General features: G+C 40.2%; 1 protein-coding gene and 1 long non-coding RNA gene across 3 annotated transcripts in view; one reads left to right on the forward strand and one right to left on the reverse strand.

The window, feature by feature from the left end:
* Positions 1–226: 226 nt before the first annotated feature.
* Positions 227–15903, forward strand: part of LOC134660911 (protein apterous-like) — a 125325-nt gene continuing 109648 nt past the window's right edge. For both annotated transcript variants that reach the window (XM_063516787.1, XM_063516788.1), the window contains exons 1-2: positions 227–354; positions 11769–12079. In XM_063516787.1, coding sequence (XP_063372857.1) covers positions 319–354; positions 11769–12079 — 347 coding nt within the window. In that variant the 5' untranslated portion in view covers positions 227–318. The remainder of the gene's footprint in view (positions 355–11768; positions 12080–15903) is intronic.
* LOC134660962 (uncharacterized) overlaps positions 9017–15903 on the reverse strand; it is a 30037-nt gene continuing 23150 nt past the window's right edge. The window contains exon 2 of the long non-coding RNA XR_010097911.1: positions 9017–9091. This is a non-coding gene — a long non-coding RNA (uncharacterized LOC134660962). The remainder of the gene's footprint in view (positions 9092–15903) is intronic.

The raw sequence follows: 15903 nt of genomic DNA on the forward strand, positions 1-15903 counted from the left end.
GTTATAAATTATCTATAAGTAAAGTCACGGGCACACACCTAGTCGGTCGCAAAACCATACAACAAATTCCATATTCCCTGCACCCCAAATCGTTGGAAAAATTCATTTTCTTCTGGCGCATGGTCTAGTGGGGGGGGGGGGGGAGGGTGCTCTTGAGGCGGCGCCCTGGGGGCCCCGCCCCCGGCCTCGGGCGCCGCGCCGGGCCGGGCCGCCAGTCCGCCGGCGAGCGCGCCGCGAGCGCACGCGAGTGAGTGAGTGAGTGTCAGTGGGGCCAAGCCCAGCCTTCTAACAATACTCAACGAAAAAATTGAACCCCAGATGGGAGTTTACGAGGACAGGGGAGCGATGCACTGGGTAAGCTGTGGGCCAACTCTGAAAAAAGTTTTCATTTATATTTTGACATTTTTTAATTTACGAGTGAGACCTTTTCCTGTATTACAGCTTTGCTTTGTTCTTTCAAGTTTTTCATTTCTTATCCTATAATTTTTGCGAAACGAAGGAAATGGAAATCGTGAAAATAAAGTTACAGTATTATGCTCAGAAGGACCATCAGGTGCATGAAGGTGCAAAAGCCGCGCCAGGAATAATCGCGTTCAAATCTAGGTTTTTTTAGCGAATGCCTATGCATACCTAACATAGGTACAGGGAACCTAGAGCTAGGCAATAAGTCATAAAGAACCGCGAAAACACTGAAACGACATTGAAAAGTTATTTGTGTGATTTCACATTTCCCGCTTGACTTTTTGCACCTATATTTTCTATTCGTGACATGACATGACATAAATATCAGTTTATGGATGTTTTTAACGTAAGTAATGAGTTTGTGACTTAAATAGTTATATTATGAAAACTTTTGTGTTACACCTTTTATCTAAAATAGGTACCTACATGAAAATAATTAAAATATTCGAGCAGAAACTGCAATGTATGCTTAAAGTACAAGTTTGACCTGTTTGACAATACGCGCATGTTTACCTACACATTAATATCGGTATCTTATTTCTGCATCAGCTATGTGTAGTAGTGAATACAGGTAGCTAGTATAATACGTATGTAGTTAAACATACTTACACAAAAATGTAAAAAGAGACTTGTGATGTTACTACAACATGCGTTAGCGAAATTAGATAATTAATAATTAGGTATAGGTGCCTCTTGTCTCTGTTAGGTAGGTACCTACTTTCAGAATGATACATGTCGGTTGTAGATACTTACTTACTAAGATTTTATTCGCATTTGCGTATGGATTTAAAAAATGACTTATGAAACTTATGAAACATACAAAATGTTTAATGTAGGTACCTTACCTATGTTTTATGGTAACAATTACTTTGAAGGAGCCTCGATTCAGGTAAACATTTAAATCGGTACCTACTATATTTTCTTACAATAATTTTATAATCTACTCACGCAGGCTCAGTAATGAAAATTTTAGATCATTAATTTACGAAAGTCAGCGCTGTGCTTATATTTACTTAGTAAATAAACTGTTTCAATGTATGAATTAGGTATATATTGATTCGTGACGTGAAAATGTGAGAAATATTTTTCAACTGTATTTTTTCACAGTGCTGTCTTCAAAACAAAGTCGCTTCCCGCTGTCTGTCTGTCCCTATATATGCTTAGATCTTTAAAACTACGCAACGGATGTTGATGCGGTTTTTTAATAGGTAGATAGAGTAATTCAAGAGAAAGGTTTATGTATAATTTGTTAACCCGTGCGAAGCCGGGGCGGGTTGCTAGTTAGTAATAAGTACAATGCGAATTAAATACGCAGGATATTCAGTTTTTAAAAAGTAATATTATTAAACATGATTTCCTTTCCTCTTATTTATCTTTTAAATATTAATCAGTAGGTACCTGTTAGGTTCAAAATAAATATTGAAAACCCGATTCTCCCAGATCCTGGTGTTTTTAGGTTCTTTCAACTCAGAATCACTAGCATATTCAATCCTGGTGATAAAAAAAATTGTTCCAAAATGTTGTATGAAAATTGTACATTCCACTACGTCACGTTACATACAAGTGAACATTTTTCTCATACTAAAAACGTGACGTAATGGAATGGACATTTTGGGACATCTTTTTTTAATGGTAAGATGGAGAGTGCTGTCGATTCTGAGTAGAATGAGCCCAAGAATGTCCAAATTTGAAAGAATCGGGTTTTAATTACAGTGAAACCTGGTTAAGTGGGACCTGGATAAGTGAGAAACCTCTATAGCTGGGACTCATGGTGCGGTCCCGACACTTTAGTACTGAATTACCTCTGTTAGTGAGAAAAAACAAACCTCTATAACTGGGATTAGCTGTTGTGATTTTATAGTCACATTTACCTCTATAAGTGAGACAGAGAGTGTATTTTACCTCTTTTACTGAGACTATATTTATAAGATTACATTATCCTAATTGTTTTTTAGAATTGTATAGGAATTGACCTCTGTATCTGAGATAACGTCAATCTATGACCTCTCTAACTTGGACTTTATTGATCAATTTCCGTATTCTTACTAACTCTTAGTCTATGCACAAATTCCGCATTTGCTTAATTGTGTCTAAACGACTTCAAGTTTCATTTTTCATTTAGTTACTTTATATAGTTAAAACTATCGAAACGAAAGCTGATTTTTTGATAAGTAACACGAATAAACAGATTTTCATTTAATACATTTCTAAGACGCAATGAAGTCGTATCAAATTTAATTGAAAAAATCTATCCTTTGGAGAATCATTCAAAATAAATTCAAAGAAATATTTAAACAGACTTAAAAAATATTTAGGGACAAGGATTATTTTACCTTATTTATTTTTAAAGATAATTACAAAATACCTTATTAACCACCTCTATAACTGAAATATATCCTCTATTCTCACCTCTATTAATGGGACCCTCTGTAAATGAGACAGACATTTATTTGTACCTGGCTAACTGAGAGCCTGGGTAAGTGAAATACCTCTTTAAGTGAGACAAATCTGCTCGTCCCTTGAAGTCTCACTTATCCAGGTTTCACTGTATTTATTTTAGAAAAAGCCCACCTAGCTGGTAGAGGTACCTCAATCAATGAAAAAGTCATGTGGAATTGTTTCGAAATGAGCCAGTTCTTAAAATAATTGTTATAAAAACTATAGATGCCCCGAATAGTGGTTTTGGCCGAACACCGAATATTCGGCCCCTCTCTTGGCCGAAGCGCCGAATATTCGGCATAACATTTGTAAATTTTGAGTCACATTCATTATGAAAATTGTTCGCCAACAAGGTACAACGTTTGCTAAGATTTAATTTTTGTTACTCAGAACTAGTGAATGTAGTCAGAGTCAATATATAAAACCGACCCATGATAAAAATAAAAGTATTAGTAAGTAATTAACCAACGAATGCTCACAAAAACAGTCTTCGTATTTAACATCCAAGAAAACATTTTACACATTAAGTGGTCTGCGGTTATTTTTATTGTTTAATTTATCTTTTTAGGTAGGTGTGGTTGCCGAATATTCGTGGCATCTCTACTCTAATAATAACAATTGAACGTATACGTAAATACAAACTACCTACAATCAATCTACACCTATACATATAGGTACTAGGTAATTGTATGGCTAGTACCTATCATTTACATATCATTTCTTTTACTACGCTGTTTACAACTACAATCTTACATTAATTAACATTTACTTATTCACTATAGTTTGCTGTAGTATAGTGACATTATTTATTTGTTTATTTATAATAACAGTGCAGCTATCATGACAGTTGCCCAATGCGATAGTGTAGCAATACCTACTATACTTACCTAATCAGAAGTAAAGCGGATTTAGTAAAGAGGCGAGGCAATGGCGGACACGAACTATTTGGAACTCACTCACTTCAATCATTTAGGTAAGTAAGTAGGTAGTTAGTTTTTTTAGCATTAGAAAAAAGGTAATCAATCTTGACATGTCTTTTTATTGAAAAACTCTTTTGTAAAATAAGTCACGGCAAATATGTACCTACCAATTTACCTTTCATAAGTAGGTACTGAATTCTAAAAAAAGCGTTTTTCAATTAAATGACGTCAAGATCGCGTAGTATTTTTCTAGCGTTATAAAAACGAACTATAGTTCCGATAAATAAAGGGCCTTAGAGTTATAAGCCCAGGCGGAGTTTCGTTTTCTCTAGAACTGTACATATTAACCCCGCCCAATGCATAAGTACTAGATACTATCATAAATACAACATTAATAATAATGTGTATCGTTGCATTACAATTTTTAAATTACCTATTTAATTTCATTCCAACCACTACACCGTCAATATTAAATAAATAAATATTATAGTAGGTACCTTCTTACACAGATTGACTAAGTCCCATAGTAAGCTCAAGAAGGCTCGTGTTGTGGGTACTCAGACAAGGATATATATTATATACAAATACATAGAAAACACCCAAGACTTAGAATAAATATCAGAGAGAATATTAGTAATTGTTACTGTGATGTTGCCAGGATCGCAAAAGCACACATACTGCCTTCCACCTAACCCTTTCCGCGCAAAGCTTGGTCTCCCAGATATGTATTATTAGTCTTAATAAGAGCAATCCTGAAATGGAAATGATCAAGTAGCTAGTTCACTAAAAGTACCTTACGTGCAAACAATATCTAAAATTCTGTGGGCGTGCTGCTGTCTCCACAATATCCTAGAAATTCTGCTATAATTATATACTTTTAACGTATTTTAATGCAACTGAAGATAATAAATAAATTTGTAGGAACCTACTTACCTAGTTATAATGTAGCTACCTATATCCTGTAAACGTATTGGTCTCTCTTACCCTCCGAGCTCCGCCGGATCCGGACTTGGTAGGTACGAAAACGAACCCGCTCATACAGCCCCGTCGGCACAAGAAAACAAACCCGCTCACACAGCCCCGTCGGCACAAGGAAACGAACCCGCTCACACAGTCCCGGCGGCACAAGGAAACGAACCCGCTCACACAGTCCCGTCGGCACAAGAAAACGAACCCGCTCACACAGCCCCGTCGGCACAAGGAAACAAACCCACTCACACAGCCCCGTCGGCACAAGGAAACGAACCCGCTCACACAGCCCCGTCGGCACAAGGAAACGAACCCGCTCACACAGCCCCGTCGGCACAAGGAAACGAACCCGCTCACACAGCCCCGTCGGCACAAGGAAACGAACCCGCTCACACAGTCCCGGCGGCACAAGGAAACGAACCCGCTCACACAGTCCCGTCGGCACAAGAAAACGAACCCGCTCACACAGCCCCGTCGGCACAAGGAAACGAACGCGCTCACACAGCCCCGTCGGCACAAGAAAACGAACCCGCTCACACAGCCCCGTCGGCACAAGGAAATGAACCCGCTCACACAGCCCCGTCGGCACAAGAAAACGAACCCGCTCACACAGTCCCGGCGGCACAAGGAAACGAACCCGCTCACACAGTCCCGTCGGCACAAGAAAACGAACCCGCTCACACAGCCCCGTCGGTACAAGGAAACGAACCCGCTCACACAGCCCCGTCGGCACAAGGAAACGAACCCGCTCACACAGCCCCGTCGGCACAAGAAAACGAACCCGCTCACACAGCCCCGTCGGTACAAGAAAACGACCCCGCTCACACAGTCCCGTCGGCACAAGGAAAAGTACTTGAAAGTAGTTAACTAGTACCCGCCTACATAGTTACGCGTTACGCCTCTCAATATAATATATCTTTGTTTACGTAGCTATTAAAATGTACGTAAGTACGTACTTATTTTATAGTCATAGAGGGTATTCAATGAGCACAGTACGAGTATGTACGAGTATAAATAAACATACATTACTTAATAAACTTTAATCATTATGCCCCGTTCGTGTATGTGAGTTCGTGCCCCGAATTAGGACACATATGCCTACATATATATATATAGGTACTCATACTCATTTATTTATTATATTATTACATATTTCACTTCAAAATAGAAATTAAATTAGATAAATTATTATTACAATTTAAGTTGGTATATATACTTAAATAAGTAGGTATATGTCAAATATTTTTAACAATTGTGAGGATAATGTTAATTAGAATTGTTTGATAAAATTATTATTTAAAATGTCAATTGGATTGTAAATTATAAAAGTCATAGACTGTAAAAGGCATGCGAGAGGAGCCATTTCTTGTTGAATTAATTTTTCGATGAACTGTAAAATTTCCATGACACTAATAATATTAAACTAAGAGCCCGCGCCCACAGTGAGCGGTCTGGTCTGGAGTTCTGCGTTCTATGCAATGTAGGTAGCTCCTCAATATAACGCACACAGAAGGCGTTCAGACCGCGGCGGTCAGACGGAACGCCGGCGGTCAAGAATTATATTATTCTCGCCGAGACAGAGAACGCTAAACCGCCGCGATGTCAACCGCCATTAACATAGAAAACAATATGAGTTGGTGAGAGGAAAGCGTATTTTATATCATAATGATTTTTAAAATTGCCACAAGAAATCAGAAGCTTGGCTTGATATTGTGATAATAATGGAAAGTGAGGACAGTAAGTACAAAAGCAATATTTTTATTAATTTATCCCACAAACATCTAATATTATAATTTATAATATCCTCTGACAAAAGCAACGCTTATCATCGAAAAATAGCGACATGCTGCACGTGATAGCATAATGAAAAAATAGAACGCAAGATTTTGGACGCCACTCTGTGTGCGTTGGAACGCTTTCCTAAATCAAGCGGTCAGCAGAACGCGGCACTACGAAGTTACGGACCGCTTTCTGTGTGCGCGGGCTCTAACACCGTTTGAGACGTGGATCCCCGCAATAATTCGAGTAACACCTAAAGGTGACAGTCCATTTCCAACCGCAACTGCACTACTGTTCATTTTACTATGGAAATTGACAGTAACATCAGCGACGCGTTCAGTACTAGTAGTGCAGCTGCGGTCAGAAATGGAATGTTACCCTAACTCTGCCCATTGGTTACATGATGCGTCGTGTGGCGAGTGTGTAGTAGAGTAATAGTTGGTAGTAGTAGTACTGGCTAGTGCCAGTGATTGCCTATCCTTCATCTGGGCACAGACGGTCAGGTATGAATGTGGGTCAGCTAGATACGCGGCCCGGGGCCCGGGTCGGGGTCTCATCAGTTATCACGGCGTCTGCCAGTGTTATCAATCATCACTATTCTCGCAGTGTAAGGACGGCAGTAGGTAAATAACCTATCTCGGAATCATTCTATGTAGGAACGTGTTGGTTCCGAGACAAAGTCATAAAGTAAAACCACCGAATATATACCTATAGTAAAATAGTACAAGTTCAATACGTAATTATGTGTATATTTATTTTTATTTATTTAAACTTGATTGCACAAAATACAAGCAAAATTTACAAACGGCGGACTTGATACCTAAAGGCATTCAATACCAGTCAACTAAACGGAGATGGTATTTTTGGTTTTGTTTGGGTTTTTTCTTCCTTTTATGAAAATATTTTGAATCCGAACTGCGCGATTCAAACGATAGTCACAGAAACAAAAGATAATCGAAATCGAGTTACATAGTTTTGGAGCGTAGTTGGTATATTTTGGAGTAAAGTTCTGTGATTTTACGGCACGTAATTATAAATGATCACCACGATGTTGACAAAATAAAAGGATTAGACGAGTAACCTATGATGCAACATTGATTACTTCTCGTATCACTTCTGAGAGTCACAGAGAAAGCGAGGAGCTACAATTAGGTATAATAATAAGTCACAAAAGACTGTTCGTCAATGTTGAGCCTAGTAGATCCAGTTGATGGTTAGGTTCCCCGGTTAGGAGTAGAACGAACTGCGATTATTTGCTTGTGGTTACAGAGCCGCACAACGTGTAACTTGCGGCATGCCTCATAAGCGCACGCACTTGCAAGTTGCAACACTCAAACCGCATCTAATTAATCGCGTTCTAAGGTACCGTTTGCATCTTGTGCTGGCTTTTGTGCATACACTTAAGATTGTCTAACACAACACACCTTGTCATTTGTCTAGTCAGGCGGCAACCTCTTAACTACTTAGGTAATTATTAATTTTAAAATACAAACAAATACTAAGTATTAAATGACATCATTATTGAAAAAACCGGCCAAGTGCGAGTCGAACTCGTCCCTGAAGGGTTCCATTACGCAAGAAAACGGCGAAAAAATACGTTTATTCTAAGGGAGTCCCACTTAAATATTTATTGTATTTTGATTGTATTTGTTGTCTATCACGGTTCATGAATTACAGCCTGGTGGCAGACAGACAGACGGACAGACAGACAGCGGAGTCTTAGTACTTTTATAGGGATTCTCTGCTTTCAAATTAAACCATTAGATATGTTACTTAAATAAAATTTAACAAACTACTAATTTCCTAATTTATTTCTCTTCTGTCTCAAGTCAAGTCAAAGTCAAAATATCTGGGGGCACGGTCGTGCCCCCACACGTCCGTGCCCCTGCCAAGACAACACGGAGGGCGCTGCCTACCTTTTCATTATTCAAGTAGGCCTAGCATTAAGAACTTTTAAATCGTCTGAAGTATAAGTACATCATCTTAAGTCTAAATATCCGAGCAATTTATTGATGAAATTATTATTGTTCTTGAAAAAAACATTGAGACTCTACTTTTACTTAATGTATTATGTATTATGTACCTATTTAAGAAAAAGCGGCCAAGTGCGAGTCGGACTCGCCCATGAAGGGTTCCGTATTTAGGGGATTTATGACGTATTAAAAAAAAACTATACTTACTAGATCTCGTTCAAACCAATTTTCGGTGGAAGTTTGCATGGTAATGTACATCATATATTTTTTTTAGTTTTATCATTCTCTTATTTTAGAAGTTACAGGGGGACACACACACACACATATTAGAAACATCAATATCATTTTTATAGACCTATCCATAGATACCCCACACGTATGGGTTTGATGAAAAAAAATTTTTTGAGTTTCAGTTCTAAGTATAGGGAACCCCCAAAATTTTTTGTTTTTTTTTTCTATTTTTGTGTGAAAATCTTAATGCGGTTCACAGAATACATCTACTTACCAAGTTTCAACAGTATAGCTCTTATAGTTTCGGAAAAAAAGTGGCTGTGACATACGGACGGACGGACAGACAGACAGACAGACAGACATGAAGAATCCATAGGGGTTCCGTTTTTTGCCATTTGGCTACGGAATCCTAAAAAGGAGTTATACAAGCAGTAGGTAAGTGCCTTGGTTACCTGCAGCCAACTCCAACGTTTATCTCACTGTACGGCAATGGCTCGGAGAGTGCTAATAAATTTTAATAAACATTTCAAATGAGCCTTATTCGTTTTAGAGCCTGCTAAAATCTTTATAACACCAAATTAGCTAAATTAGTAGTCGAATGTACAGTCAGCAGGAACAGTGTCGCGTCAAAACGTTTCTATATATTTTTTAAAATAGGCTTTGTATTTTAAAATAGGTAAGTAAGTAGGTACCTATACCAATTACTAATACAATGATATTTAAGACAAATGAATAATTTGCGTACCTATTTCCTCGAATATTCCGTTTAATCGTCTACAAATGCTTTACAAACTGTTTGTTATTTAAATTTATGGGCATTATTAATTGTATTGTAACTGAAATATACTTTCAGTCAGACCGCGGCAACCACTAGGTCAATCATATATAATAATCATTTATTTACAAACAAGATATATGTACAGTGGAACTACTAAAATAAATTAAAAACTAGCTTAAATCTAAAATAGGCCCTTGAGGCATTGTACCAAGGATGCTGGCGACATTCCCTCGCTGTATCGCAATGCTGATACGTTGTGCAAGGTAGCCGCCAGGTCTTCGGCCACCAGTTACGTCAACCAGAAGTTTCGCGATTTCTGCAAACAACTTATGCGCGCTGGGACCATGTGGACCTAGAGTTTCGACTCCAAATGGTACAAAATGGTACTCTCTACAGAGGCTCTTATATCATATATTATATTTTAAAAGTTAGATTTCATTACTTTCCGATGCTTAGGATAACAGTACGTATCGTGTCAAGTTAGTATCACATAAATTACATCGATATAAAATGTTGAAACTTGTAATAGGCCCCGCTCTGAGGCGAGGGCGCCGCCGGCCGCCGGTTACCGCGCTGCCGTCGGTAACAGAAAACATCCCTATAAGAACCGGCCAAGTGTGAGTCGGACTCGCGCACGGAGGGTTCCGCACCATCAACAAAAAATAGAGCAAAACAAGCAAAAAAACGGTCACCCATCCAAGTACTGACCCCGCCCGACGTTGCTTAACTTCGGTCAAAAATCACGTTTGTTGTATGGGAGCCCCACTTAAATCTTTATTTTATTCTGTTTTTAGTATTTGTTGTTATAGCGGCAACAGAAATACATCATCTGTGAAAATTTCAACTGTCTAGCTATCACGGTTCGTGAGATACAGCCTGGTGACAGACGGACGGACGGACGGACAGCGGAGTCTTAGTAATAGGGTCCCGTTTTTACCCTTTGGGTACGGAACCCTAAAAATTCAGTTGTAGATAATGTAACATAACTATACATATAACAAAATGTATTTATGATGAAATAACAAGCATATTCCTACATGTAAGGCAGATTTGTTTATGATCTTGGCGCAATGGCTAAACGTAGTTCTATTACTAAATGTATTGGCAAAAAATCGTATCTCCTGATACCTACATCCCTCAAAACTATGCATTTTAGACGCATAAGGTCTCAAGTCACCGCCATCTACAAAAACGAAACACTTGAGAGGCAAAGCTATGGAAGAAGTCGTATGTCAAGTTAAAGCTTTATGCCTGACGAAAATAGATTTTTGTTAAATCCGACCTTATGTAGGTACTCTATCTATCTCTGACACTCAAATCGAGTATGACCGTTATGTTAATACATTTTTTGCAAACATTTCATTTTTTTACCAGCTTAATTTTATCGCTGACTGTACTTTTCCTTCCACAGGCAACTAATACTCATCGAGACAATTCTAAAAACCCCAAACACACAATTAGGTTGCGTTGTTTAATCACAGAGTTCCTATGGCCACCTCCTGTCTCCATCATCAGATCAGCTTCATGGTACCCTAATATTGCATTGTCAGTATTGTCACCCTACTTACACACGAAATTTTCAGCTTCATCGGAAACCGAGAAGTGGGTCAAATTTTGCCTAGGCGACATGATTAGTGCAACTGGGGAACAAAGCAAATTATTTCTCGGCCACCGGTGGATTCGCTACTTTTTCTTTCGTGTACGATATCTATTTCAGTTTATTACATGACAGTGATCTGCATAGGTCCTCCGTCAAAGGTCCTAATAGTTCGATTGTTTATAGTCCTGGATGTCAAGACTCGGGGATGCTGTTTACGTCGTTTTCTTTAGGTTAACAATTCATTTTTATCCGCAACATATAATAGCAGTCAGACTCAGAGATGCTACTATACCGCAGCGTCGTTGTTGCAGCGTATAGACGCGAGAGACGCTACTATCGATTCCCTTAATAAAACGAGCAACGGATTGAACGCTCTAATCAATGCAGTAAAGCTGCAAAGATAACGAAATTTACCAAGGAAATCGACAATACTTCACTTGCTACGCTGCTGAACCACTAATCGTCTAGTCAGCGCATGGAAAATGGTTTCGTCGAGCTGCATGAGCCATAGAGACACCTGTCACATCTCAACGTTGGCGCAACTCCGCCATTTTCCATAGCGCCGACGCACATAGATCCTAGTGTGGGTTCTTTCTAACCTGTCGTTGTCGTTGCAGCAGCAACAGAACGATCGGTACCTGTCATCGTACGAGGGCGGCGGGTCGCTGTCGCCGGCGGCGCCGGCCGCGTCTCCGGGCTCCCCGCGCGACTGCACGTCGTGTCGCAAGCGCGAGCCCCCGGACGAGCCCGCGCCGGACGACTGCGCGGGCTGCGGCGCGCGCATCACCGACCGCTACTACCTGCTGGCGCTGGAGCGCCGCTGGCACACCCCCTGCCTGCGCTGCTGCGAGTGCAAGATGCCGCTCGACTCCGAACAGCGCTGCTATGCGAGGGAAAGCAATATATTCTGCAAGAACGATTATTTCAGGTCAGTACTTTCACTTGAAATTGAGCTTAGGGACTTTGTGGGGAAGACCGTCTACAAGCTCGTTCGGCGCTTTAACTCTGCATTCCTACACATGAGTAGTTGAGTACACACATACTTCACTTACAGCAGGTTGATAGAGCGGAAGAAGTGAAGAACTTCCTTTCCGACTGTGTCAGAAGTCAGAGCGACGAACGTACGAGTACGAGAGTTTTGCCTTATGACGGTCTTTTCCTTTACCCACATTGACCTTAATATAATTGACGTCATAATTAGGTGTAGTTTTTATGGCTTTCCCGTCTTGTGTGTATTGGCAGGAGGGATTTTGCCAATGACGACGTTTTAAGACGTACCACGCACGGTAAGAATGTTCGGTGAATAATTCTGATCCGCCTATTTTCGACAGAGGGGAAAGCCTGTTAATGGCTACTCCGTTTAGTTGTATCCTCCAAGATTATTTCAGTGATGGGAGTATGGTACCTATAGTTATCTGGATATAAGAAAGAGATAGGTATATTAAGAGCTATTACTTCTGGTGTTGGGATATTAAAAATATGATCTAATAATGACAGTGCCAGGCGTGTCTCACTCCGCGATTTCGTCGCTTTGCTACAGGTAGCTAAAAGTACATTCGTTCGGCCCCAATTTTGGGGAAAGCCATAAGCCGCGCGTGGCGCTGTCGCCACCTAGCGGCCATATCTGTGCTGATCATAACAGACGCGTTTTGTTAGAGAGTGGGTCTTCTGTACTTAGTACTATTATTTATTCTGTGACAGTATCAGATTTATCCTTGTATTGACAAATCTCTCATATCGATTAGGCCTGATTAGGGGTTCCGCAAGAATGCTGTTGGATAAAGCTTGTCTATTGCTACGTGAAATAACAAATTATATGTATGGATGTACCTAGCTGTATATAACCAGAAACTTGATAACAAGGTCAATACGGCTAAGTGTGGCTGCGGGGAAATTGTGGCTGACCTTCACTTTTGGGCCTGTTTACACATTGATTTAGTGCTTAACTATTGCAAGTTCATACTTTTGCCACTAAAGGCAAGTGAATTAAGGTGAAGACCAGGGGGCCGATTTTTGAATTTCGACCACTCGATTTCGTGTATTTCGTTAATTAATATCTCCACTACTAGGCATTTAAATTCTACTAATAGAATTGAAATCGAGTGGTCAATACCAATAGATTCCAAATTTCGATCGCTCGTATTTCAAAAATTAGCATTTCGCCGTTTTCCACCGATTTTCGAGTGACGAAATCGAGCGATCGAAATTCAAAAATCGGCCCCCAGCCACAATTACTCCGCAGTCACACTTATCTAGGTACATGACCTTATAAATTGCCCGTAATATATGTATTTAGCTATGTTATTTCAGATATGCCGATATCTTTCAATTATCTATTTATGAGGAACCTGCTGTTACACTTGTTACTGTAACATTATCCGTGCACTATTTCATTCAATGTGTACATACCATGTATGTACAATTGTACATGTATACAAAGTCGATCGGCACATATGTATATCTTGACTAGCAGTGCGCATGCTTTGAGTTACAAGCTGCCAGTAGGCGACAGCGGACCGTACTCTTGTTTGCTACCATCCTTACATAATAAATATGTAATAATAAAAGGTTATAAAGCCATCGCGCCGACACGGTCTAAAGGTGTTGAATTGAAAACTACTACTCGGCCACATATTTCACAACTGTTTAAGTACATAACTACGAGTACCTTCTGTAATACGGCGTATATGCTATTTCGTAATACGGAATAACGTTCAGAATTTAAAAATTTGACCAACTGTTTTAATTAACTTTGAAGATGCCGAAGAAGGTTTGGGGTGATGTACCAATCGCGGTTGAGCAAGACAAACTTACCGCGAAATTATAATTATATACCCGCAATAATAAATTTGTATTCAAAATTTCAAAGTGTAAAATTGTAAATCTCAAATCAGCCATTGAATAAAAATACAAATATTTAAATGCTCCTAACATGCCGCTATGACTTTTATAGGGTAAGGTTTACCGATGGACAGTGTGGGCGATGGTAGGTACCTGACGGCACAATGTTTTGATGAAGGGGAATGGTATATACGAGTAGGTATGTAAGCGTTCATCGTTGACTCCCTCCTTGCGTCGTATTCCTCAATACTGAGGGTCGTGATCTTCCTTTTGTATCACTTTCTCTCTTACGATCTTTCTCCAAATGTTTCCGTCTTTGGCGGTGTGGAGAGCCATGTGCACTGTAGAGTCGAGAGCGTGCGGATCTGGTCAGACCGACGTATTGGACTGCATCCACGTCCACAGGCCTTTGCCCATCTACGTGCCGGTCACGAGAAGCTTTTCGAGGTTGCCACCGACTTTCCTTGCAATATGACCGAAGTATTCAAGGAGTCTGCGTAGCATCTTTCCTCGTTGACTATGGCCCACTAAAAACATAACCTTTTCGGAAGACGGAGACTGTTGAAAAGTCAAAAAAGGGCAAATCCGTGGGAAGAGCCTATGGGTGCTGCAACACAAAGTCTAGCACCACACGTAGAGGTACTTATCTGATTTACGCGTTACGTCCATCCGCCTTATCGTCCATCTCGACGCGAGCCACAAGCGGCAGCGGGTGGCGACGCGCCGTGCTAGGGCACACGGCACACGTGCCTACTTATCTGATGTACCAAAGTACGCTGGTAGCGACGCATCCTATGACATCTCGGCGGCCGGCGCTCAGCAAGTGATAAGCGAGAGTTGTCACTCGCGTTTCACACAGCTACAGCCATCATGCAAAGCCACAATTGGCAATCGTCAGTAAAATACTTTAAAATGACAGAGCAACATACGGCTTGTTAGAAGTCATCCCGCGTGACCGACGGGACACGCTGGGCCCTACTCTGTAGATAGCCACTGGCTGACGGTAATCAGTCTTTTAACACACTTCATCTCGACGGGATGTCCCTGCGCAACTTGTAAGCGCCAGCGCTGGCTTCTGAGACCTGGGGCCTTACCATGATGTCCTTATTGCGATTCTGTTTCTAAACTGAATTGCTATAAGGCGCGGAGTTATGCTACTTATAATATGTATATATTAAGCTCCGTACTTTAGCAATTCAGTTTAGGTCCTAAACAGAATCGCAATAAGGACATCATGGTAAGGTTCAGATAGAGCCATACGCACTTCTGAGATGTAAAAAATACTTACGGTTTAAGGATGAGTCACGCTAGACGTCATTTTCTATGACGGCTGATGGCTGATCGGTAATCACGTGGTGCATTCCATGGAAAACGATGCGCCGTAAGCTCCGGCCCGGACCCGGCCCGGTCTAGCGTGAGTCATCCTTACAGCATTTGCGCATCCAAGGCACGGGCGTCCGGTTGTTCTAGAAGTTTATACAAATATACTTATACCATTATATGAAGAACTTAATTACCTATGTTCTTGTAAAAAGGAAAATGTGGGATTATTAATACATATTTTGAATCATATGATATAATAAGTATGAGATAATTGGAGTGAGGTACTGAGTTGCCGTCAAAAACTTTCAGACTTTCCAAATTAATAGGTATAATTCTTTTTAAGTTTTTCGATAAAAAAAATCGAGTTTTTTTTTGTAACAGCTCCGAAATCAGTGTTCTAAAAGTTGATTCACCCTTATCAGCGAAATTTAACTTTGCTTGGAAATCTAAATTTTCCTTTTCCAAAATGAACGATTCCTTTATTCGTGTGAATTTTTCCTGAATACCGGCGACACGATCCGCCGTTGCCTTACTGGCCGCGTATAGCCAACATGCCAATCGCTAACGCTCCGTAGCGATCGAAACGCA

The sequence above is a fragment of the Cydia amplana genome, chromosome Z (genome assembly GCF_948474715.1).
Source record: "Cydia amplana chromosome Z, ilCydAmpl1.1, whole genome shotgun sequence".
NCBI classification, from domain to species: domain Eukaryota; kingdom Metazoa; phylum Arthropoda; class Insecta; order Lepidoptera; family Tortricidae; genus Cydia; species Cydia amplana.